This window comes from Apostichopus japonicus, chromosome 5, assembly GCF_037975245.1.
Source record: "Apostichopus japonicus isolate 1M-3 chromosome 5, ASM3797524v1, whole genome shotgun sequence".
In the NCBI taxonomy this organism is placed as follows: Eukaryota; Metazoa; Echinodermata; class Holothuroidea; order Aspidochirotida; family Stichopodidae; genus Apostichopus; species Apostichopus japonicus.
The window spans coordinates 14,746,676-14,772,443 of NC_092565.1; the positions used below are offsets into that span (position 1 = coordinate 14,746,676).

The window sequence follows — 25,768 nt, forward strand, 5'->3', positions numbered from 1 at the left end:
GGGGTACTCTGAATGTATTTTTCTTCGCACATAATTAGTCGGAAAGCGGTAAGGCGATGGGAGGGGGGTAATTCCCCTATCTTTCCCGGCTGCTACTTCGCCAATGGAACAGCTTCTGTTACCTTTCCATGCCTAGATGTTATATTTGGGAAAATACGTTAATGTAACAATAAGTAAATTAGAAGAAGGGGCTGAGCCTGGATATCATAACGGCGTGACTACCAACTTATAGAAGGTTATTTTTTCTTTCTGAAACCAGTAAACGTCCAAAGAATTCACCTGTTAACAAGTTTACAGTGAAAGCTATTCACCTTTAACTGATTATGGGCCTAAGGAACTTGCATTGATCCCGGTGGCGACCTTCTTGATTTGTTCTGAAAGCTCATATCTCCCACAGCTGTGAAATAATTCTATACCCAAAAGAGTGCCAATTTGTTTTAGACCAGGGCTATCAGACACAACCGAAAATTGTTTGTTCTCATGCAACCACCAAAATAGTATGATCAATATGTTAACGTTGTGCACCCTCCAATTCTCTACGCTGCATGCGTAGATTTCGCAACACACTCGCATCGTATCACAGAACTAATTCAACACAGTTCTGTGTTATAGAATCTGAAGTATATAGTAAGAAGAGCAAAAATGGGTAAAGGACCTGGTCGAACGAGGGTGAAAGGAGCAACGAACAAAAAGCAAAAACGTTGGAAAAAGGGACAGAGCTGTGTTACTAACCCTGTGGTGAAGAAGCACCGACAAGAAGCTGCGAGAAGTCGAATGTTCCCAACCACACATGGTAGGATGCGTATAACATTAACAAGCTACGCCTTGTGTAATATGAAATAGTACTACTAGTAGTTCATAGTCATAACACTAGGCTCACGACTTCCCAACACAAGGTATTACACCGTACCTAATACGCTATAGCCTAGTACAAATTAGGAATCGTAGCTATTCGCATAGCAGCTTGGTGAACATCGATGTTCTTGCCAACTATTTGTCCGGCCGCCCATGACCAATTAGCGGGTCAAAGTTCCTTATCACGCCTGTCAAATTCTTCCATATATTTTAACTTTAAATTGACTAAGGTAGCCTAAGTAGTTAGTCAGTAACAACTAAACAGTAGTATTAGTAACACTGATAATAACAGTTACAGTTAGTGCAAGGTAAATTGTCAATATGAATTACGATAAAAGACTGACAACAACAAAACACCTTACAACTACATTTGTGTCAAAATCTGTAATGACCATTATTTCATTCTTAAAATAATTAAGAGATTGGCATTTTAGGCCTAAGTTACAACTTTGTTGCTGTAAAGACTAGCTAATAATAAATGACAGGAAATCCCTCAAATATTCTTACACAGTATTTTACCCATTACAATGCTTGGATGTTATTGGAAATAAAGCAACACAGTGTTGGAATTGACTCTGGTAAATTTTAGGTGTTATCTCTTACAGCATATCTCTCAGCAGGTAGTCTGATAGAATGTTAACATTCATTTTGGCCCAACACAAACACGCATACAGCTTTCAACATGGGATTCCATCTTTTTCCAGTTGATGGTTGAATAAAGATTTTCATCTGGTTGTACTAGGAAACACAACGAAGCAGAACTTGTCCGGCTGTCTGGTGATAACATGATATGTTTTCTTATTCCATCGCAGTCCGAGACATCATCCATCAAGCTGTTGGAGAAATAACCTGATACATTCTTTAATTCATCTGGCAGCTGAATGAATAGTGAGGGCACCACTCCTTATTACTGCCCAGGAATAACATGAGGGAATTCTTCTATTCCACCAGCTGACCGTTGAATTAGCGCCACAGATACAATTAGGAATAGCTATATCCTGATCTCACACAGGCCCTCCCAGCATATGCTACACAATAATGTTTATTTAAACAAACAGAAGAACTCAGGGTCACATCAGTAAGATGACAGTAAACTTGTGGCAATGTTCACTGACCAAATATACCAAGGTATTGATGGCCAAGTCTGCTTGCCTATTAATTGTTCACAATGGTTATGTACAACAAACTAGCCATATCATGGTTTATGTTCAAGTGTATTTCCATAGCTAAACAGTATGGACACAATGTTGCATACAAAAACCAGTGACCTGTACTGCTACATAGATATCAAAACTATAACATGATGACAAGCTTCAGCATTATCTAAGTTATTTCATTTGCATAAAGTGTATTACGTATCTCCAGCAATGATGTAAGAATGCTGCTTTGAGAGTGTACTGTTACCATGGAAATTTAAATTCTTGTTGTAACCAGTTACCAAGAGCAGCCTGACTACTGATGCCTTGGCGAAGCATAACGAAGACATCGCTGATGTTGATGACAACGTATCTGTCGGAGGAGATACATACAAGACCTTCTTGAGTGGAGTCAGCGACTGCTCTCAACCGGCCTTTGAAAAAGTTAAACGTTTCTGGCAGTCACAAGCAGCCAGTCAGAAAGAGGTACTGCCTATCTTAGTTGTCGAATCAATCATTTAGGGCACATGTTGTTTACATTTTCATGTTTGAAGAGAGTAGTTTAATATGGACACCAGTCTGCTTGGACAAACCATATTGTAAATTAGACATGTCTTTGATACAAATAGATTAAAAGTTTGCCTGATTTCCTGGAACAAATGTTTCTTGTATGATCTGTTTGCTGTCAACATGCAGTAGAATTTTGTATTGAATGTTTTGTATACAAGTGAGCCTTCTGAATATTAAAGATATTGCAAAATGGAACACAAAAAAAGCAACAACAATAAAATTTACATTAAGGAAAATGAAGTTTATTTCACTCCATGACTACATTGTGAGTATAAAGGTTCAGCAAACGAGGAATACCGTTTCCATTAAGTATTTTGCAATACTGTTGAAGAAATGCATCTAATCTAAACTGTTATCAAGTTTTTGAAACAATGGAAGTCATTTAAGCATATATAGTGAGTTTAGACTCACCATAAAGGTCCCTTTGTTTTAAATCTATTTTGTTACATGGTTGCTATGCTTTGAAAGGGTGTGAAGACTCTCGCAAAAAGAAACGTCTAATGCCGGTTATTTGACCTAGTTTTGAATGAGGTGTAACAGAAGTGTTAAACACCACCATCGATTCCAGAAAATACACACACAGCTTGCTACCGTCGGTAATTAGACACTAGTGTACAGTCAGTATATGCAGCTGCTGTCAATACCCACAACACAGTATGCAAACAATACAGCGATGGACATCTCAGGTCCAGCTAAAGATAACAATTAAGGTATCACGTTTCATTACTGACTGCATTTTGTAGCGACACGAACAACAGTTTCAGATGGCCGCACTCGGTTTGAGGCGAGTCTTCAATGCCTTTAAAACTTTCTAAAATGAGATTTAAGATAAAAGAAATTTGACTAGACAGTCCAGAGACATTGACAAGCCATCCCACACAGGTTAATATTTTTTTATATTACCTGGCCCAGTCTATAATTTTATAAAATGGTAACAATGTAGAAGGAGATAGCTTTTTTATTAAACCCCTCAAAGTAATATGTAAGGAGTCAGAAGTAACATCAAGGTATGTATGGTAACCCTATATTAAATATGATTACAAAATAACTTCTCTTCACATGAACTGAAGGAAGGGGGAATGGGTGAAATGCACATGAGTTGTGGGAATATAAAATATTGCAATGCCCACATCCAGGCACCAAATTTGCCCTTTGAATTTCATTTCTTAACCATGAGTTTCAACCCATTGACAGGTTTGTGCTGTTTTAGCTGCCATTACAGAAGTCATCAGAGATCAAGGAGGTAAAGAAACAGAAACAGAGTATTTTGGAGCTTTGGTAAGTTTTCCTCAATTTTACTAAACTTTGATGAACTTCAGCACCAGCTACATGTTTGCAGAAAACCATATAACCCCTCCCCCCCACCCCTCTCAAAACAAAAGGAAAAATGTTTCATCACGAAATAAAGAGATACTACACCACATAAATAACCAAGACATCAACGTACTGTGAGCATGTGCAGAGGTGCATCAACAGACAGATCAAAAGTTCTTATCATCCAGTGAAATTTTGAAAAAGTGGCCTTTTGTTCGAAGCTTTTATGCTGAACATCTCGGAGAGCTTTAATGTAATTACTCCACCCATAGCTTTTAAAGCTTAGTTGGGCTTAATTTTTGATACTGTTTGTAATTATTTAGAACATGCTTGAGGATAGTGCTATCATACCCACAGGTTGAAATGCTGAATATTTACCCTAGTCATGAATGCCAGTCCTCGGTGATGATGATGCATAATTAGTTTGTTTAATTATATTTTAGATGACAGCAATGGAAACCATGGAAACAGAAGAGTCCCTAACTGCTGTAACCTTTTTGTTGTCTCTAATCATCAAACGGTATGTACTGCTACTTTAAACACACCTAGATTGATCAGCACCTCAACATTAGAAAACTACATAGCAGCATATCATGTCATTTGAAAGATCACTCAGAGTAGAAATAGCTGATATCAATTAATATATACTTTGCATTCTTACAAAGCAGAAAACTCCTATATCTATTTTGATTTTCAACAATAATATCCACCATAATGGATGTAAATGTATGCTTATTTAGCAAAAGATTTTATTTGATGTCAACTCCTTGGTACAAGCCAAATTGTTAGTTTTAAAATCCAGTGTTTTTGTTAAATGCTAATGAAGCTTTCAAACGTTCTCTTACTTTACTCATGACACTAGGGAACCAATGACAAATCCCAACACCTTTTGGCAATACAAATTCATAACAAATATGTTGTTTTGGATCACAAACTTCTTTACCATTCTCTTATTGGCTCTTGGTTGGCTCTAGGGTGTGGCTTGACATTATGAGAAAAACCTGAGATGTTACAAAAAGGGACAATTTTGTAAAAACTTTAAAATGATTTGAAATGTAACTTGCACTGATGGTAGGTTGCTGTGAGAAGTTTATAACATCGAATTTATGTCTGTACTGCACGTTATCATAAATTCTAATATTTAGAAGAGAGGTTGCAATTATACCTCCTCGTTTTACAGACTTATTAAATGTTTTTAACTGAGATCAGAAACAGCACTTATAAGAATTTTCTAGTGACAAACAATTTGAATTTTTTTGGTAGCAAAAAATATTTGACACTGCAAGATGTAAACCCACATATCAGTATTTCCACCCTAACACAAGATGTGGTTGATTTAATATAACCTTTGAACCTACACCAGGAAGTTGGATCACAGTAGGGGGTCTGTGATGTCATCTGGGTAAATGCTATTCAAAAGCTTCACTAAAGTTATTTTAATCTCTTTGTTGATCATTTGGAATCTTTTCTTATCTGTCAAAGTTCTCTACACTTTGAATTTCATCAAAATGTATCTTTTCTGTAGAAATATATGAATGATAGCCAAGTTATAAAGAAAAACAAAGGCAAGCTGCATTTTCAGCTGAGTTGCCCTGATGACATTTTATTAAATTGTTTGACTTTTCATTAGTTTGATAGAAAAAGCTTTCTTAAACCAATTAAACTGGCCTATCAGTGATTGCTATTTCTGGCCAGACCACATTTGTTTGTTGACTGCTTTCTCCTACTATAATCATTTGATATTATACCAAATAACCTGAATTTCCATAAATGTCTGTTAAGAATACTTTTCCTGCTCAACTGGAAGACTTGCATTTATTCAAAACTCTTCTAATTATTCCTCTCTTTTTGCACCTTTTCTTGGTAGTGTTCCTCCTCCAGTTTTAAAGTTGAAGTTTTCAGAGGTCAGCAAATCATTATCCGGATTGCTGGCATCTCATTCAAGTGGCAACAACACAGCTCTGGTCAAATCCATCCTCTCTTGTTTCGGTAACCTTCTTCGATCTCAAGAAGCATCGGCCTGGAGTAACCCATCCACTCTAAACACATACCAGGGAATCCTAAGCTTTACAACTCACAGTAAACCAAAGGTAGGCATTTTAAGACAGCTGTTAAACTCCTTATCCTCCCACCTATTAAACCCCAAATCCTCCCAAATATGGAGTATTTACTTAAAACCAGCACCAGCAATTTAAGTATCCTAGTGAAGTTTATATTCAGTTCCTTCATGTTATTTGTGAGATATTGATTCTTAAAGTTGTCCCTTTTTAACAAAAAGTGTAAACTTAAAGCAAACAACAAGGTGTGATTGGATAGAATGTGAGTATCAAGTAGCTCCAAATTCAGATCGTAACAAGCTGCAAAGCTTGTAAACTTCAAGGAAATGTGGTATCTTCATATTAATGAACCATTTATTTTGGAGGTAGAGACACTGGATGTAAAATTTTGATGAAAACACAAAAACCATATTGCCCAAGATTTTTAGATGGTTTTTTTTTGACAGATCAAGAATGATTTAAACCTACACATGTGTATTTCAATAATTCATAACAGAACATTTCATTTGAACCCTGTTTTTTTTGTATCGATACCAAACTATGACATCAGTTTAGGGTATTTGTGTTAGTAATGGTTCTGGTTGAAGCACCAAAACACATTCCTTTGAGGTGGCTTTCACCTTAAGCTGTAAGAAAGTACACCTTGTTACACCTGCTCATGGCTTGAGCCCTGTAATCAGCTCCTAGATTCAATTTTTGTTTATCACTTTTAATATCTCTGTTGTTATGTACTCTGTACTTTATTATATCCTTCTTTCTTTTCATTACTGAATCTGGAATACATACAACAGTTCAGACCATGTAGTTAATAAATATTGTTTACAATTATTTGTATTTGTGATATATTCCATGCCAGTCACATCAATAAGTAAGTTTACTAAACACACTCTTCTCTTTCGTCAGTCAACTTTGGTATCAATCTGACCTCATCTGTATCATGTCATTTATAAGACAATTCAAATATAAGAACATGAAATGTGTACATATGATGAGCTTCCTTAGATGATTCTTTCAAAGGAGAGCAAAAGTCTGTTTCATCAATTTTGATATAAATAAATTATGATTTAAATATATGTTATTTTGATCTTCTTCCTAACTTACAAAATGTCAGAGCTATGGTTGTAGGTTCAGTACCTGGAAGGAGAACCCCGTTCTTCCCCCCCCCTCCCCCCTCTCCCTTTCTCTTTTCTATATTTGCCTTCTTTATATAGTTTCCTCGTTAGTTTTCCAATGTTGAGGTGCTGATCACTCTATTAGACAGCTATACATAGTTGGGATCAATTTGAAACTTTGAAAGCTATGCTATTGAAGGGCTATTCAGGGATTGAGGTTTTACAGAACATATTTTGCAAAAGTCCTTTCCTTCTCTTTCTTTTCAAGGTGAGGAAAGCTGCCCAGAGTGCAGTGGTGTCAATTTTAATGGGAAGCTCGTTCACGCTTGGTGGAATTTCCTCATCCACTCACCCAGCAGCCCAAACCACAGCTAAGTTTTGTATCCAGCAAGTAGAAAAACATGGAGGTTTGTTAAAATATCTTATATCTGTTGTTACTTGTTACTTGTGCTATATTGTATAAGAAAGTAGAACAAACCCCAAGGAAAGATGGTACGTACTCTAGTTGGATAGAATATATACTGAAACCTGGAGCTAAGTGTAGGCTTTTCATTGTACCCTTGTCCCAGGGCACTAACACCACAGACAGAGATAAATGGAACAAAGACCCTCTCTGGAACTGCACATTTCTAATTACATACTGCATACTGGTCAAGTGGTTGTTAATGGACTTGGCAATCTAAGGGATTGTAGGTTGGAGTCTTGGCCAGATCATGTATATTGTTGTGTCCTTGCGCAAGGAACTTGCCTCAAGTGGCTTTATTCACCTAGTTGTATAAACGCTGACATCAGAGGCAACTTATGAATGTAGTTGAGTGTACAGAGTTATGGCTGAACCCGATGGGAGGGAAGCCCCCAGGGTAGTGCTCTGTGAGTGACTAGTGCCCTGTGAGTCACTACTTCAATTGTGTACACTTTGGTGTTTGGGTGCGACAAGTTTCCACTAATCGGACTACATTGTACTTTTATAAAGTATAAAAACCCTGTTAACATGAATACATGATAACTCAAAAAAGATTGTATGTGGATCCAACTTACCTGTTAATTGGTCCCCAAATAGAAGGTTTGTGTTATAGATAGTATTTAAGAAATATAACTGTATACTATATGTATATGTAACTGTTAATCCATAAACATATAACAGGTCCTTATGCCTCACTCCATTTTACACGATGGTTGGTGTGGTATGACTGACAAGAGGGTCAGCTGACTATAGCAGTATAGCAGTAAGTAGTGTCATGGTTCCCCTGAGCTGGCTAGGCTACTCTATAATAGCATTATATAGTGTTAGGATCTGTAACACAAACTTAATGAAAATTCAATGTATCATAGTTCTGAGTGCAACAGTTTTCAACTTTGACCTCTACAGGATCTGGAGAGGCTACCGCCACGTGTCACATCCTCACTCTTCTGCAATCAGTGATTTCAAGTTTCCCTAAATCATCTCTAAAAGAGACATGCGAAACAATTTTAAAGGTCATGACGTTAAGCAATGTGGTAAGTATCACCTTCATGAAAATCTTATATACACTTTAAAGACAGTGATTCCAACTGAAATGACCACATCACTATCTAACATTTTATCCACAGTAAACTTCTTTTTTTTTTGTACGAATCTTAAGTCTGGATATTGTAACCTACTCTGAGGCTCACGTAATGTCAAAAAAAGGTGACGTTTCCGGGGAAAGCTAGATTTTTGGTAAACCTGTAGGAGAGTGTCTTTAAATATACTCCAATCAACTACAAGTTTAGTTTGAGTTGCACTCAACTCAGCCAAAAAGCAAAAAGCTGCTCAAAGTGACTTTGTGTTCTCTTCTCTGTAGGTGGTGTCTGCTGTAGCTATGAAGGCGCTGCACAGTTTGGTTTCCATGGATACCAGTCTTGATAACTTTCCACCAGAGCTCAATGCCAAGTTGATCAATGCTCTTTATGACTTCCAGCCGTCAACAAACGACAGCCAACCATCGCAGGCTTGGCTTGCAGTCATGCAGGCTGCTCATGTGAACTTGTTTCGGTGAGCTGAAAGATTATGGGCCAAAACACCCCTTTTATGTTAATTAAAAGATATCCTATGCAGTTACATTCTTGTTTAGCTTGAATGCAGCCTCCAAGAATTTTTGGCTGAAAGCTCTAATTTGATGGATCTTGTTATTGGTTCTTTAAAGTTTCAACAATAACATTTAAAAAAAGAAACATTAAGTTATAGTGATCGATATTAAATCCATATTTACTTTATGTATAAACTTATTAACAGTTGTTGCCCAGAAGGAGTTGACCAGTGTGTGCTATTATAATTCAAGGAAATATGGGGTTACATTGCTGTTGTGCTGTTGCCTGTTGTAGTTCTTAGGGAAAAATAACTGGTTTTATAGATGCAATATTAACCACTCCTGAATGTATGTTAATGGATGTGTGTATTTACTTACCTTCAGCTTGCTACCTTGCCCTGTGCATGTTTCTGTCCGTAGGTCAAAGGTATAAGATAAATTAATGTTTTTCACGACCACTGATAAAATGTTGAACCCTATGTGCTGGCTCTATGAAATGTAGTATGTACAAATCAAGAGACACATCCTGTATAGTCCATGAAAAGGAATACATTGGGCCTACCATGTACAGTGTAATGTACCTCTGCCAATTGGTACATCTGGAGTTTTTGTTTATACAGAGTTATGTGTTTAGCCAAAATGAAAACCTTAGAGTTTACAATTTAAATATCAGTCTGACACCTCTGTCTTTCTTTGATCTCCTAGGAGTAACCAGAGTTTGTGCTTAAACCATCTCCACCGGTTGTTCCAGGTCTGTATGGCCTACCTTCTCTCAGAAAAGGGGGAAATTGCTGTAGCATCAGCAAATGCTATGAAGGTAAGCTTAAGTGAGCGTGTCTAAAAATGTTATAACGGTCAGGTTAAAATTAAGAAATGAATAATGCAAGTCAATGTATCTTTGTTTAGGGGTCCAACAAATTTTCTCTTTAGGTCTTTAGGAATCTTTACTCACCAATCTTGCTTTCTCTACATTCTTAGGCCGTACTCAAGGAGTGTGTCGGGTCACTCTCTGATGATGTTTCAGGTCAAACCAAGGAACAGAATCCTGTCATGAAGATCTTTTCACACGTAGAGGGAGGTCTTTCTTATCAATACCATGCCTCTTGGGGATTAGTGCTGCAAACACTCTCAGTGTTTTTTGAGGTAAGTTTCTTGTGATAAAGAGAAGAAATGGTTCCATTTTGTGATGAGAAATGCATAGCTCTCCATGGAGTAAAATTAGGACAGTCAGCCATCTGCATGTGGTTCATAATCATTACACATTCCATTAAAATCATGAAAAGTGTGGCAGTCCTCTATCTTAGGAAGTGAAAGGAAAGTGTGTCCCCTCCCCTGGTAACTTGTTGAGCATTTTTGGTAAAGGCAACCGTAACAGTTGCACAAAAAAAACACCTCTGCAAATGAAACATAATGTCAGTGATTGTCAAATTGAACCCATTTTCTGCCATGGTCCAATTAAGTTGAGAGAGTGGTCGGGATAATGATATGCCAGTATGCCTACACTGAAAACAGAAGGAATCCATGCTTTGCCAGTGTTCAATCATAAACATCACAGACAGAGAGTCAACTATGAGGGTGCGTCAATATTGGAACCATTACTTTGTGGTTGCCATGGATACATCGGCATCTGTTTTTGACATTTTCAACACACATCGAGAAATTTCCTTTTTCTGTTTGTTTCTTTGTTGACATACCATCCTTGACATGAGTGTTTTCCACAGACAAAAATGCTTAACAGGGCTCATATCTGTCAGATTACAGGAAGGAAGTGAACTTGTGTGATTTCATTGTCCCAGATAAGAAAGTTGGCGTTCTTTTAATTCTCATGTCCACAGGACCCAGAACATCCTTGAACTGACATAATATAAAGTGGTAAATACCTATAAAGTTTTGAAGTCTTGTGTTCAACCAATGAATAGTGTGATCAAAACAGGAAAAAAAACCCAGATATTTTCTTCAACAATTAAAAATGTTTCTGACTTGAATTCTCATGTTTTTTATTGGTCAATCAGGTCTGGGGGAAAGCAGGCCATCAGTACATGCACAAGTGTTTGCAGACCATGTGTGACTTGAGAAGCACTCACCACTTTGCCTTCATCAATGAAGTTGACAAATGCATCGGGGAAGCGATTAAGACGATGGGGCCGAGGATTGTGTTGGATGCTGTTCCGTTTCAGATTACAGGAGAAGAGTAAGTGGTTATATTTCAGTGGTTATATTTCAGTGGTTATATTTCGGTACAAAAAGCCAAGTAATGTGCGTTGAATCAACAATTGGATTGTTACATAAACATTTCACTTAAACAAGACTTGTATTGGCACATAGAGAATTTATTTTATTACAGGAATTTTTTAGTGAAAAATATGTATGTATATTAGATCCTCCTGCAAGCAGGAACTCGCAAAGAAGCCTCATAGGCTTTTCAAAGCCGCAAGCTGACCGAAGTCAGTCTCTTACATTCATATAATTTAACGTCCATAATTATGAATTGTTAATTGTCAACAACTCTGTAACTGGACGACATACATTAATCTGGGAGTGACTCGAACCGGGGACCTTATGATTGAAAGGCACCGGCGTTAACCACTGAGCTAACACTCCACTAATATGCTCACAGGAATGTGTACAGACTTAGCATACGGCTGTGATTAAAAAAAATCGCTCAAATAACAAATATCTGAACAACATATTATGAAGAAAACCGAGTTAGGGAAGTCTGGAACGTTTTTAACTCTTCAAAAGATTGCCAACTTGCAACTTCACCGAAAAATTTCCAACTAAATCACTATTTTACTTTCAGAAATTTGAACTTTCCTCACTGTAGTGTAGCTTGCTAATGATAGCATCCCTGCAGTCCCCAAAGTGCCGCGATGACGTCACAGCGTTCATCGTTCTCCACAATATATATTAGATTAAGTTGGTGCGATGTTAAAAAATTCACTTCTCCTGAATCATAGGATGAAAAATCCCCAAACTAGGACTGTGGCGATGAAAAAATTATGGAGTTTTTTTCATATACCCAATAAACTGCAACTAAAGAATTCCTTTAAGCACAGTTTGTCTTATCCTGCCGATATTGTCTATTTTTGTCTTGTTATGATTTGTTTTTGTACTGGTCTATAGTACATGTAGTGTTGTGTCTGAGTTAAGCAAGTATTTTAGGGCACAGTCTTTCCATCATAGAAGATTTAGCACAACTGATGAAGTCTTTCATTTTGCTTTTATGATCAGGCAGCAGTGTACATGTAATACTTCCGCTTTAGAACATTGTTGGACAGATGATAGCATCTATTACAATGTAATACGAGAGTTTTGCTCGATAAAGTATTTATCTTCTTTTCATTTTAGAGATAATTACGACTTTCCAAGGAGTTGGTTGGTTCCAGTCATCCGTGACAACGTGTGCAATACAGAATTACAGTTCTTCACTAAATTCTTTCTTCCACTGGCTGCTAAATTCAAGATCAAGTGTAAGCCCATGTTAACTACGAGGCATTTATTTTTATGTAGAAATATGTCAGAAGCATTAAAATTCCATTGTTTGGCTTGAAATAACTAGGTGTTATCAATCAGTTGACGTTAAAAAGAAGGTATTTTTTTTGTAAAATACTTATTTCAACAGATAGTTTAATATGACAAATTGTCAAGAAAAATTGGGAAATTAAATCTGGATATAGGAAAATGCTGCACCTCCCCAAAACCTTACTCTGAGGTCTAATAAGTAACGCTGATTGTTTTTTTCATTCCTTGGTAAGAATAAACAAAAGCAATGTTGATCAAGTCAGCATTCCATATGCTATGTTTCCATTTCGATGCTCTTCCATATTAAGTATTTGATATTAAGTAATTGGTGAAAGAAAGTCCTGCTATTTAACTATTTCTTAATCGAAGTTAATGGTAATCAAACAAGGTGTCCATTAATATTTTGTGCTTGGCCAGCCCAATGTTCTTCAAATGTCATGATTATCTCCGCATATTAGATTTTAACATTCAATCATTTCAGTTCTACATTATGTATTTTTGTATCCTTTGGAGGGTCACTTTCACTAACAAGAACAAACTGAAATCTCATTTTCTCCGATCAGCTCTTGAACTTAAACAGAATAATCGTGAAGTCGAGGCAAAGACCTACGATGTTCTTCAAGTCCAGCTTTGGTCTCTCTTTCCGGGATTCTGCAAGAGCCCCACCGATGTCATCCCGGCGTTTAAAGGAATCGCCAAGATACTTGGATCAGCTCTCGGTGACCGTAAAGACGTCAGGTCAGACATTTGCTCCGGGCTGAGAAATATCATCAAGAGTAACGTCGACAACGGTGAGTATTCGATGTCATTTTCTGATAATTAATTGATGTTAATTAATTAATGTTTGATCCGACCAGATTAATGATATGCTGTGGTGTATTTTGGTGTCGTCCAGGGCAAACAGCTATATTGGATTTTATGCAGTAGCAAGAAACTTGGTCGTTCACTCAGTGCGGTGATATGTAGTTCTTATGAAATAGCTATGAAGATTGTTAGTAGATTCTCCAAAGATGGATTTTGATGGTTTTTCCTTTGGTCTCGAGATGACTTTCTTGCTGGAATACAAAACTATTCTTGAGATTTTCAATGTGCTGACAGCCGGGAATGTTTTCAAGTTTTTTTGACTTCTCTTTTACAGAAAGAAACAAGACAGAACTGGCTAGATTTGCCAAGAATTTCCTCCCAATCTTGTTCAATATTTTCACCAAAGAAAATTCCGAAGGGAACAGATCGGTGCTTGCTGTTTTGGAGACGATTAAAATTTTCCTGCAGATAACAGATGTCAAGGTAATGTGGAGGGGGTTCGTTTGGTTGCCATCTTTAAACCGATAGTTTATTGAACTTTCCAAGAAAACTTTCCAAAGGATTTATGCAATGATGGCATCACAACTCACCTCTGTTAAGTTTATGTTCCATGTCTTAGTTTTGGTTAAATTTTTGTTTGAGAAACATTTAGCTGTTTATTGGTGGTCACTCTTCAGATTTTAGTATCTATACATTTGTACAAAGAAAACATGAGGAGTTAATGTAAGATGTTTGATATAACATACTGTACAGAATGTAGTGGTATGGAAATACAGTTCTATCACACACTATGGTACCAAATTGCTTGTCTCTATTATAACAACAATCCTTGCTGGGTTTTAAGAATATTTGGGGGGAGAGGGGGGGTGAGTATTAACTGTTACATCTGCTGGTTCCATGTACTTTGATGAGTATCCATTTCTAATGTGTGTATTCATCCATTGGATGTGTGTGTATTAATGTAAAAACATTTGTAATTACATATACTCATTTGGTATACTTTTTGTTACCTTCCCTTAACTGGTGAATTACACTGGATACATATTCATAACCATATTGTTTTACCAAATCCTTTTATTACCAAAGTCCCTTTTATTGATATAATTTTGATCCACAATGGTACAATTTTTTTTTTTTTTATTCAGCTTGTCGACGACCTGGTTACTCGTGTCTGTGGTAAGTTCAGCTCAGGAGAAGAGTCCCAGCAGCCTCCACTACTCGACCTCTTAATCGCTCTTGCTCCTTACGCCAGTTCTGGAAAACTCTCTCAAATATTCCAGGAAGTCAGTCCATGTTTTGAAGTAAGTCTTTTTGTGAATAACAATTGTATTTTTAAGTTTTTAAGTTTTCTTGAAAAAGAATTATGTAGAAAATGATGTTTTTCTTTATCTATAGTCACTTTTTCTTCTTTTTTTGTGGGGGGGGGGGGGACTTTTTCTTCACAATGATGTTAGAATACTCAGAGCTGTTCTAGTTAATGGCGTGTACTACTTGAGACAATTTGTCAAACTTAACTGCTGACCATTTGTGTTTTTCCAATGGATTAATATACTGATTTGCATTATAAATTTAGGGATATTCATTCTAAATGAAAACGAGTTTCAAGATTGTACACTGCAATGCTATCATGCCTTATAGCTATGCACTTTATACCTGTGTATATACGGAGAGCTTTAAGGAACACCAATAACAGAAAGTCATCGACACTCTTTCTGATTACATGTCTCCCTTTCTTAGCTGCTTTTAGGTTTCATTGATAATATCTGCTAATATAAAGTGGAAATAGTTTCAGAGACTAACCACACTCTCTTTGGCTTCATACCGATTCATCGAGAGAAATGTTTTGATCGCTTTTGACAATCTTAAGTCACAAATTATTGTCCAGGGATAAAAATATGTCTATGGTGGTGTTTTTTCTTTGATTACCTTTAACCAATTGAACATATAATCTTTCAATGATTAAAGGATTTTTACATCTTCTCTTCACAGAGCACAAATCACTCTTTACAGAAGAAATCTTACCGAGTCTTAGAGGAGATATGTTCAGGCCAGTCTGATGCATGCAGCAAATTCAGAGAAGACAATATAGAACTGCTGGAAAAGAAACTCGTAGAATCAATGTCAAGTGCTGCGTCGCCTTCCAAACTGGTATGATTGATATTCTTTATGTGAGGTGACAGTTTGATATAGCATAGACAGGGGCGTAGCCAAGGGGGGGCGGCGAAGGGGGCATCTGCCCCCCCCTTGAGCATATATTTTTTTTTTGTATGTTTTTATGATATTGCTAGTAATATCAAAAGAGAAAATGCTAAGATCCAACTTACAAGGCCTGGGAAGTGCCATATACAGCGATCTGGGAGGCATTTGCAGCCAAAATATTCTTGTACGCTTCGCACCAACTCATGGTGGCGCTACTCTTAGATAGTTTGCAATGCCGTAAAAACGATTATAATATTTTGCCTACAGTTTCGCCCCTCCCTTGGCAAATTCCTCGCTACTCGCCTGAGCATAGAAGTAGAGGGTGGGCGATGGGGGGAGGGGTGGGGTGGGGAATAGGTTAGACAAGAGGGAGGATACTGTGTTAGTGAGATTAATGTTGCGCAATGATGGGGAATGTCGAAATGAAACTTTATTTGATTTGAAGTAAAAGATCAGAACCAATTGTTAGTCGGCGAGGGAAGTTCTGCCAATGTTGGGAAACAAAGTGGAAAAAGGAACTACAAAATACTGGGTTTCATTTTACTAGAGAGTTGCTAGGAGTTCTTTCTCTAATGAATGAATGGAAATATCTCTTCTTTTAATCATGTTCGTGACATTAGATTCATGTGAGATAAAAGGACAGAATTTCTGGATTTTCACTTGTGATGATTAAGATAATTTGACATGTTCGAATTTTTCTCCGACAGCCTCGGTTACGATGCCTACTGCACATAGTCAAGCAGCTTCCATCGGGTAAACACGACGTATTGAAGACAATTCTCCCAGAGGTCATTCTGTGTGCCAAAGAGGTTAACTCCAAGACCAGAAGCACAGCATTCCTTCTCCTCAGTGAAATAGGACGCTGTCTTTTGAGATCAGACGAGAAGAGCAAACAAGGTATGGCTTCAAGTTTAATATTCAAGTAAAGAAAGCAGACTCATCAGTTTATATGTGTAGAGGTAAGATTAGTGGCCCCTGTGGACCTGTATCTATCCTGGCAGTCTCATTATCAACCTGGAGGTCAACATGGACAACTTCCTAACCCTAACAATGTTCATTGAGGTCACTATAAAGAGATGAAATGATTACCAATGATGACATGATAAAGGAATCTGTCACAGAAAGTGTGTTTTGATTTTTGAGTTGCAATATCATCAGTATGTATTCACCGTTGGAGATAACCTGGTCTCTCCTTAACTCATCCAGGAAGGAATAAGTATTGTCATTTCGGAAAGGGAACCACACAAGGGGTTAACTCTCTTCTGACGTTGGTGAGATGGATAATGTTATGAGTAGAAACTGTAATGTTGATGAATATTTTTCTGTTTTTATTTTTCAGAGTCAATAGCTCAATATCTGAGTATGCTGGCAGCTGGCTTGGCAGGGTCTTCACAGATGATCAGTGCCACCATCTTGGCGTTCACTTCTGTTATTTATGAATTCAAAGGTGAGAAACAAACAGCGACAAATCATAGTCAAGTCTTTTGGTTTGTCTCTGTTCACTTCTCAACCATCACTATATAAGTCTCTCCCTTTAAGTACACACCAAAGACCAATGACATTTTTTTCACCCTAATTATTTGCTGTAAACCAGCAGTATGTCCACTATGGTAGGCATTGCCTTATTCCTAGCTGACAACGTTTGTTCCAACTTCCACATGCAAATATGGCCAAGCCACAGAGCATCAATAGTATGGTATGTTTATATACTTCTGGTCTAGATTTCTGTTTTCAAGAAAAAGGTTTTCAGAAAATGTTATGTGATAGTTAACAACAAGTTGAACTGTTTCTTGTATGATTATATCCTAAAGTCCTTTAATAATCTCAGTGATGAGTTACATGCTGTTGACACGGTTCAGGTTCAAGTTCTTCCTCCAGATAGCTTTTGAGATGAGTCTAATGTAGCTCTTTGGTTCTATGTGTGCATTTGTATGACCACTGTTTCACACATATCATCAACACATGGAGATAACCTATCTCCATTGTTGTTTGTGTCACTCAACAACATATGGGAAACTGAGGGTGACTAGACTAGGTCAATGAAATATAAAATATTGTATAAAGTTTACTTATACCTTCTTTCATATTACCATGATTCCTCATTAAGTGTGGTACAATGTAAGCATAGCAACAAGGAGTGACCAGTGTTTCTCCTCTCTTATCAGATCTCATAGACGGGATGATTCTTGGACAGTTACTGGAGAGTGTCCATACCTTGATAGCAAGCAAAACCAGAGATATCCTTCGACCTGCTCTTGGACTTACTAAAGTCATCTGTGCTGTCACCGAAGATACATCTCTGGCTCAATATGTTCAACCCTTGGTAAATCTTAGTTCATATATACATTCTTTGTTATGTTCCAGCAAATTAAGCAGATTCACTGTGTAAATATGGTTTTCCTCCGATCTGGTTACCATGGCAAAGCATGATAACTTTACAGTTGCTGGAGTTAGAAAGAAGAATCTCTTTTATTAGATCCCTCACAGATAGCAGGAGAATTGACAGATGGCATCAAATACCATCATTCATAGAAAATTAAAAAGATTCAAAATTTGAATTAAAATGTTGAATTGGAAGCCACCCGATGTGAAAGTTGTAATCCATAAGCCCCTGCGGGTTCTCCCATGTTCCTGGTCACTTAAGCGTTGTAGAAATAACTGCCCTATTATTATTATAATTATTAATACCCATTTCTCATATTATGGGCAGTATTACCTAGTTTTGCTTTTCTGTCACACCTCATGCCAGTCACATGGATTTACAGAAATGAGAAAGAGTGCTTTTATTTCAGTCAGGGGAATTTGAGAATGGATATGATTAATCTTTCAGCTTGAAGATCTTGGTAACCTCAGTGATACAAACAGCAGAGCGCTCAGAGTCTCCATCAAATCCATTTTCAAGCAACTGATGAAGAAGTTTGGGTAAGTCTAAATAGTCAATCATTGTAGTAGGATGTGTTAGCCTACATGACCAGTGTTTGTACTTTGTTGTACTAACCTATATATAGTTACTGTATGTACCTTGCTTTGCATGCCTGTATTATCAGTATTCGTACCTTGTTAAAAAAATTTAAAGTTTCTCTTCTCTTTTTATGTATCGGTAGCTATGAGATGCTCTCAAAAATGGTGGCTGGTAAACAGCTGAAGATGTTACACAACGTTAAGAAAAGACAAGATAGAAATAAACGTCTACGAACAGCGAAGGAGCAGATTGAGGATGATGAAGATGACAATGAGATGGCAGCATTGATGCCCAGTAAGCCGAAACCAGAAAGGTAATATCTACTACATTCACAGAATATATAACTAACTACATTGCACCCAAAACCAGAAAGGTCATATCTACTGGTAACAGGGAATATACAACTACATTGCACCCAAAATCAGAAGGTTATATCTACTGGTTGCACAGAATAAACAACTACATTGCACTCAAACCAGATAGGTCATATCTACTGCCAACAGGGAATATATAACTACATTGCACTCAAAACCAGAAGGTAATATCTACTGGTAACACAGAATAAACAATTGCATTACACGCAAAACCAGAAAGGTCATATCTACTGGTAACACAGAATATACGACAACATTGCACACAATGAGTAACTGTTGTTAGTGTGGCTTTGACACATTCAGAGCTTGCCACCTTTTTATTCATCTGTCCAGTATGAAAATTAAGGATGCAACAATTGAAAATGTTAATAAGTTGAGTTTTAGTAGTTGGTGTAGTAGATCAGTGTTGAGGAATTGAGTCATCAGTTTAATTGTAAGTATATCTGTGTATATAACACACACAGATCATCTGTCTTTTGACTGTAGTAAGAACAGTTTTGTAGAGTTACATCCCAATTGGTGAAGAGGTGGATTAAAAACAGTGAAAACGCTTTTGGTGGATGAAAGAATTTGTCTGAGAACATTAGCCCTCAAGAATGTTTACCAATTTGTTTCTTCGGAAAACTAGGAAAACAATGCTTGTATGAAAGTGGGGGAAAGTCAAAAACCCTCACCATATTAGATCTTTTATTGCTAATTTAAATTTACTCAAGTATTACTTACTGAAATATGATTTTTAAAAAAACTTTCTTTGTAGCATGGAACAAATACTCCAAGAAACAGATTCTGAAGATGATGACGATGACGAAGATGAAGACAAGAGGTCAAAGACCAAAGTTAAAAGGTCCAGAAAAACAGCAAGAGGATCGACCTGGCTTAAAGAGGATGACAACGACGAACCCATGGATTTCCTGGATCCGACTGTTTCAAAGAGAGTTTTAGGTAACTTAACGCCTCATCTGTGATTAATTTAAAATCTGGTTTATACCTCTGGGCAGAGATGAAAAAGGTCTTTGTGAAGCGGAATTGTTGAGGGAGCGGGGGGAGGAGGAGGGGCTTTGAAATGGATACTAGGGGTGGGTGATGAATTGGAAGCTATAATGAAGAATTACACATTCTTTCAATGTTGTATTGTCATCTCAATCAGCAGAACTGCTTGTGTCATGTGTTCTAACTTGTTCGAACATCTACATATTTTGTACATAATTTTTTATTTACATTTTGTGAATATAACTGTTTCTCATGTTATCTTGCATTTAGTATTTCCAGTCTTTCCTTTTCAAGTGTTTCTGATTTTAGAAAAGTTGCAAGAATGAGCAAAAGAAATTTATGATATTGTCTAAAACATTGCCCAGTCACTTTTCCATTATTCATTTACTTACAATATTATAAAACTCGACGGATATAATTCTTTGCAAAACCAGCCACCAAACCTAGGAACGAGGCCGGCGGTGTTCACAGAGGAATTCCACACGACTTCAAGAAGCTACCGGACGGACGGCTGGTGATCACAGAGCCCAAAGACGACGAAGATGAGAAACCATCCTCTGGGGGTAGAAAGAGGAAAATGGAACCAGACGATGACTTGGAGGCAATGATGGACCAAGAACTCTTATCAAGGAAGGTAGGTTTAAGGGAAAATGTAACATCAAGCATTGAGAGATGACTGATGTTTGAATTCAGATCTCTTTGATATTAAATGTTGATTGACTGCATAAGGGAATATACCAAGAATGTTGACCAATTCCTTATAAAAAAAACACACATTTTGTTTGTTCCTGAGTCAAGGCTACTTTTAGGCTTCTTTTTTTATTGTCAAATAGACATTTGATATTTCAAGTTCAGCCTAAACTCAAATTTTACGATTAATATTTGAAACGAGTGATATTGGAATACATCAGTAATCGCCATATTTGAGAATGTCTTCCTCGGAGCAATCGCTATTGACTACAACTTTTAATACCTACTTCAATTGTAGAGAGGGGGATGGAGGGGGGGGGGTTGGGGGAGAGGGAGTGGGAGTGGAGGTGTTTCACTGAACTGTTCAGAAATTCTTAATCATTAAGAAGAACTATATCTTTGGTTCTGAAACCCAAATTACAGCATAAGATTGACATTCAGAGAGACATAGATTCAGAGAGACATAGATTGATGCCTAAAGTGGTATTAACCTTAATACATATGGCAAGGGTAATTTAAAAAGGAGTTTTACAGAGCATTAATGTGATTATTTCTGTAGTACCGTTAGTTAACCCTTGGTGTGTAATTAGGAGGAAAGTATTGTGTCAGGGGTTATTGGTTGAAATGTGAGATTAAAACTTAGATTAACGGTGGATTTTCATATCGATAAATTTTATTTCTTCGATCGTTGAGACATCATCCTAATAGAAGCTTTATGTTTCTTGTACGTGACCACCGTTTAGTTTACTAGGAGTCTTGTTCAAGTTTTGACATGTCAAATCTTTGTATAAATTTTGCAAAAAAAGCCGTTTTATTTTCTTCTTCGAACAGAAAATGAAGAAGAAGTGGAATGATATGGACTCCAGCGATGATGAAGACGAAGTTGGCTCAAAATATCAAGGTAAGAAAAGAGTGGATTAATCTGAGAATTATGAGACAAATTTATGGCTTGGTTGAGATTTGATAATTTAGAGAAATGAATGTTCTGTTTAATCAATTTTGAACATCAATTAAAATGTTATATAAACTTCCTGCGTTTGAAGTTACATTAATGTATGGAAATCATGTATGTTACATTAAGATGTCCTGTAGTCTTCACTGGTTCCCTCTGCGGTGTATTGTTTTACTTTTTGAAGTTACCTACTGTTTTCTTTGTCTCTCTCTCTCTCTCTTTGCATAATTAGCTCTTCTTTGTTTGTTTCTCGTTTAGTTAAAATAAACAAAATTTGTGTGTTTTTATTCACACAACTTTATTTCCTGGAGTCGACTTCTCCTGTGTTACAATGCCCAATGTTCATAACAATTTCTTCCGATTATGTTTTGCCCTACAGCTGGAGGAAAGGGAATTCATAGGGTGTTGCCTGGACAGAAGAAACCAAAAGTTGTCGGCATAGATTATAAATCGAAGGTCAGAAAATGATGGTCTCTTTAATAAAAATGACAATCACATTGTAATAAATGCTACTATGGCACAGCCCCAGAGGATAATTTATCTACATATTACAGAAAAATCAGGGGAATATGTTATAGAAAATTGGATAATGTTCTAACTAAGGTTTTATTTTAACAAATACTAGGTTGGAGTACACTTTAAACATGCTTTCTATATTAGGCACTTCTTACCTGACTGATGACATTTAATGTGAATTAATTTCAATTAGCTTTAGATGTACCAAGTGGTTAGTTTGTTCTCCTGAATGTTCTTTGAAGTGTATATTGTTGACCTCAATTCTTTGGAGTGAGTATATTCAGGTTCTAGATTGCTGCAAGTATGTTGTGATAATTGTTACGAGGTGGATCTCATCTTTGAAGGAGTCATGCGACCATACTGGCAGGTATTGAGCTATATTTGAATGTTGCTATGGTAGTATGGAGAGTTTTCATTTGTATTCATTTCTGAAAACAGAAAGCTGGAGGTGATATCAAGAGGAAGGGTAAACCGGACCCGTTTGCATATTTACCTATGAGCAGGGAACAGCTGAATAGACGGTAAGTAGTGTCCTTGAGTTTACCTTTGTCTAGCATTTTACATTGAATTTTCATATTTACCTATGAGCAGGGAACAGCTGAATAGAAGGTAAGTAGTGTCCTTGCGTTTACCTTTGTCTAGCAAAAAGAAAAGTGAAAAAAAGTCAGCAAAAAGTATGTGAAGCTTTATTAAGATTACTTTCCTGCGTTGGAAGGTATCGTTGTTGTTGCTGTATGTAAAAGTCTGTTACTCTGCAATTGTATTATTCTTTTCTCTTATGTTTTATTTCGTGTGTTTCTCTGCTAAGTAACTTTGAATTCCTCTGTTGAACAATTCCTCAATCAATTTCCCCAAAGAATGTCATATTTTACTTTTCCTCTTCCTTTCCGCCGCAGGAAAAAGAAACAGACATCCGGTACATGGAAACAGATTGCGAAGACAGGTCATCGAAAGGGGTCGGGTGGGGCCGACAAAGAACAAAAGAGTAAGGGAGGCCGAGGAGGACAGAAGAACAAAAGGCACAAGAAGCATTGAACACTCTTTCTGTTGTGATATAATGCTGTTAGCATGTCCATATGATGAAATATTAATATTAAATATGTTGGACCTGCACCTAGTACCCACTGGTCTGTAGACATGTTGTTTTTGTCTCAGTAATGGTAATGTCAAAGTTGGTCATATGGCGTGTAGTACCAGTTTCCGTTTTAAAGGAACTATCAGCTGAATCATGTTATGAGATACGTCATGCTCACCCCATTAAAGGCATTGAAGACTGGCGCACAAACAAACGACTCATGCTGGTAATCTGACCTAGTTTCGAATGAGGTGTAACAGAAGTGTTAGACACCACCATCGATCCCAGAAAACACACACACACACAGCTTGCTACCGTCGGTAATTAGACACTAGTGCACAGTCAATACATGCAGATACGGTCAATACCCACAACACAGTGTACATAGCAGCGATGGACATCTCAGGTCTAGATAAAAGATAACAAGGCATTACTGTCTGCATTTTGTAGCGACACGAAAAATGCTGCACTTGCAAGCAACGGAAAGTTAACTTTTTCAGAAGGCGACACACGGTTTGGGGCGAGTCTTCAATGCCTTTAATGGAAGAACTGTCAGCCATGCGAATGTGTTATGTGAAGAAATGTCAACACTGTATTATGATGCGAAATTAATAGCAAGTTATAAAAGATGAAATGTTGACCATATTATGTGATATGCAATATGTGCATTAGCTTGCAAGGACACCTGTGGAATATGGGTATTTAGCAGAGCAGGTTAAAAGTATAATAAGCTGATATTTTAACTTGTTATAATGATGTCATGCTATAACATGGTTAATATAGAGATCACATTTCCATATAAATATCAGCATCACATTTTAGATTTTGATATCACTCAGTTCTTAGTCTTATTAAAGTTACCTATCCAAAATCATAGCACAACAGGTCAGTTGTATGGTATCCAAAGATCCAATTAGAGAAAAGCAGATAAAACTGTCTTCCTACCTTATTGTCAAAGCAACCATTCACTATTCTCACTGTCACTTAAGTCCTTATTCAGCACTGTGAAAGAAATACTGGAAAACCCCAAAAATGTGATGGTTATCATAGATGGGCTAGATGAATGTGCAGACAAATTTGGAAATTTCTTTACAAAAAATTAAGCCACCAAGTTCTTGCTGGAAGGAGTTTAATCTATGACACCCCTTTGCTTAGAGATAGTTCCCTGCGAAAAAACGCAAACGGATCGAACTATATAAGGTTTTGGCCTGAAGATACATGAACCCTGTGTCCATTGCATCATCCAGTGGGTGTGATTATTTTGAACCAGGGCACTTTCAGTCACAGACCAATCATTGTGTGACTGACTTGTGACACCTTTCTGTAAGAAAAATGTTCACATTTTGGGGTTTTATAAGTATAGAATAAAACATATGGAAATATGTTTTTATGTTTTCCAAATCAAAGGTGATTGCAGTTTTGTTAAAACATGAATTTAATTTCGTATTATATTCATAGATTTCTTTAATTTGTCAAACTGCTTTCCTTAAAAGCAGATATAGAGATATCAAAATTGCTGTGCTTGAAAATTTACAAAATGCATGTTGAATAATGCTTCATGGTTATCATGTACATACAAGCAGTATTGCACAGTTTGATTTTAAATAAATTTTAAAAAAACGTAATTGCTTTAATGTAAGTCATACAATGCAGATCCATTGTCTCAATAAACTATAAAAACTATCAGAAGAATGTGTTTGCAGTATTTCTTTTGTTTTTTCTGTGGAATTGTGGTTTGCTCAGGGTCAGGGTAGAAGAGTAATAGGTTGTCTTTACTTCAGTTTGGAAGTTAGATTATTGCCTTATAGTGATTCTGTGGACTTGAACTACTGAGGTACAACTAATGGAGCCAGAAATATATATATATATTTTATAAAGTTGTTTATTGTTTCAATATTGCATGATATGGGGATTTCCATGGTATTTTCAAGTTAAGCAACAGCTTTTTTGATAAAAATTCCACAAAACACATTATTGTTGTGTCAACCATATTTGATACTATTGGCAGACAATTATGACACCTCCAGGACCCTGTACCCATCCCCTTACCCTATCTCCCCCCTCCCTCTCAAAACAAAACTGGTTGTGATGTGTAAGAGCTAGGTGGGGCAGGTTTGGGTGGATGGACATTAATGGAGAGTTGAAGGATCTGTGGAGTGCTAATCAAATTTACAGTGGATCAATGGAGAAGGTTGCAAATGTGGACAGTACCAAATATCTCTATTACCATAGTTGTCCCTCTCATCCTCCCCCCCCCCCCCTCCTTCACCAGTTGGTCCTCATGTTCAGTGCAGTTCTCCACCAATTATCCACTTGGAACTGCAGCTTGCCTTTAAGAAACTACAGTTCTTAGAAAGTTGTTTATTTGCATAAGTTCATAACAAAGCTGTCACTCAAATCCCAAAAAATAAGAGATAACTAATAGGCCCTACCGCCGGAAATCCGTTGTACTTACGAGTAGTTAGACAGGAATCATACCTAATTCGCATAAAATAAATACTACTTTTCACTAAGTACTGTATGAAACAAAACAAACTTAAAATCAACTTTAAGAGCAGAATAAATGACGAATTTCAACTATCAAATTGTAAA

At 36.9% G+C, this 25,768-nt stretch overlaps 1 protein-coding gene across 1 annotated transcript; it reads left to right on the top strand.

Annotated features, from left to right (window-relative positions):
- The first annotated feature begins 537 nt into the window (after positions 1-537).
- LOC139967780 (RRP12-like protein) lies at positions 538-24,875 on the top strand. The gene is made up of 27 exons (XM_071971856.1): positions 538-793; positions 2,290-2,477; positions 3,756-3,839; positions 4,319-4,395; positions 5,743-5,965; positions 7,313-7,451; positions 8,414-8,541; positions 8,868-9,058; positions 9,798-9,909; positions 10,071-10,235; positions 11,105-11,283; positions 12,441-12,562; positions 13,178-13,405; positions 13,753-13,901; positions 14,564-14,719; positions 15,408-15,566; positions 16,325-16,514; positions 16,957-17,064; positions 17,783-17,940; positions 18,448-18,539; positions 18,722-18,892; positions 19,711-19,895; positions 20,378-20,577; positions 21,465-21,534; positions 21,965-22,041; positions 22,540-22,622; positions 22,998-24,875. Exons 1-27 carry the CDS (start codon positions 643-645, stop codon positions 23,134-23,136), a joined length of 3,924 nt encoding a protein of 1,307 aa, XP_071827957.1. The 5' UTR covers positions 538-642; the 3' UTR covers positions 23,137-24,875.
- Positions 24,876-25,768: the final 893 nt, after the last annotated feature.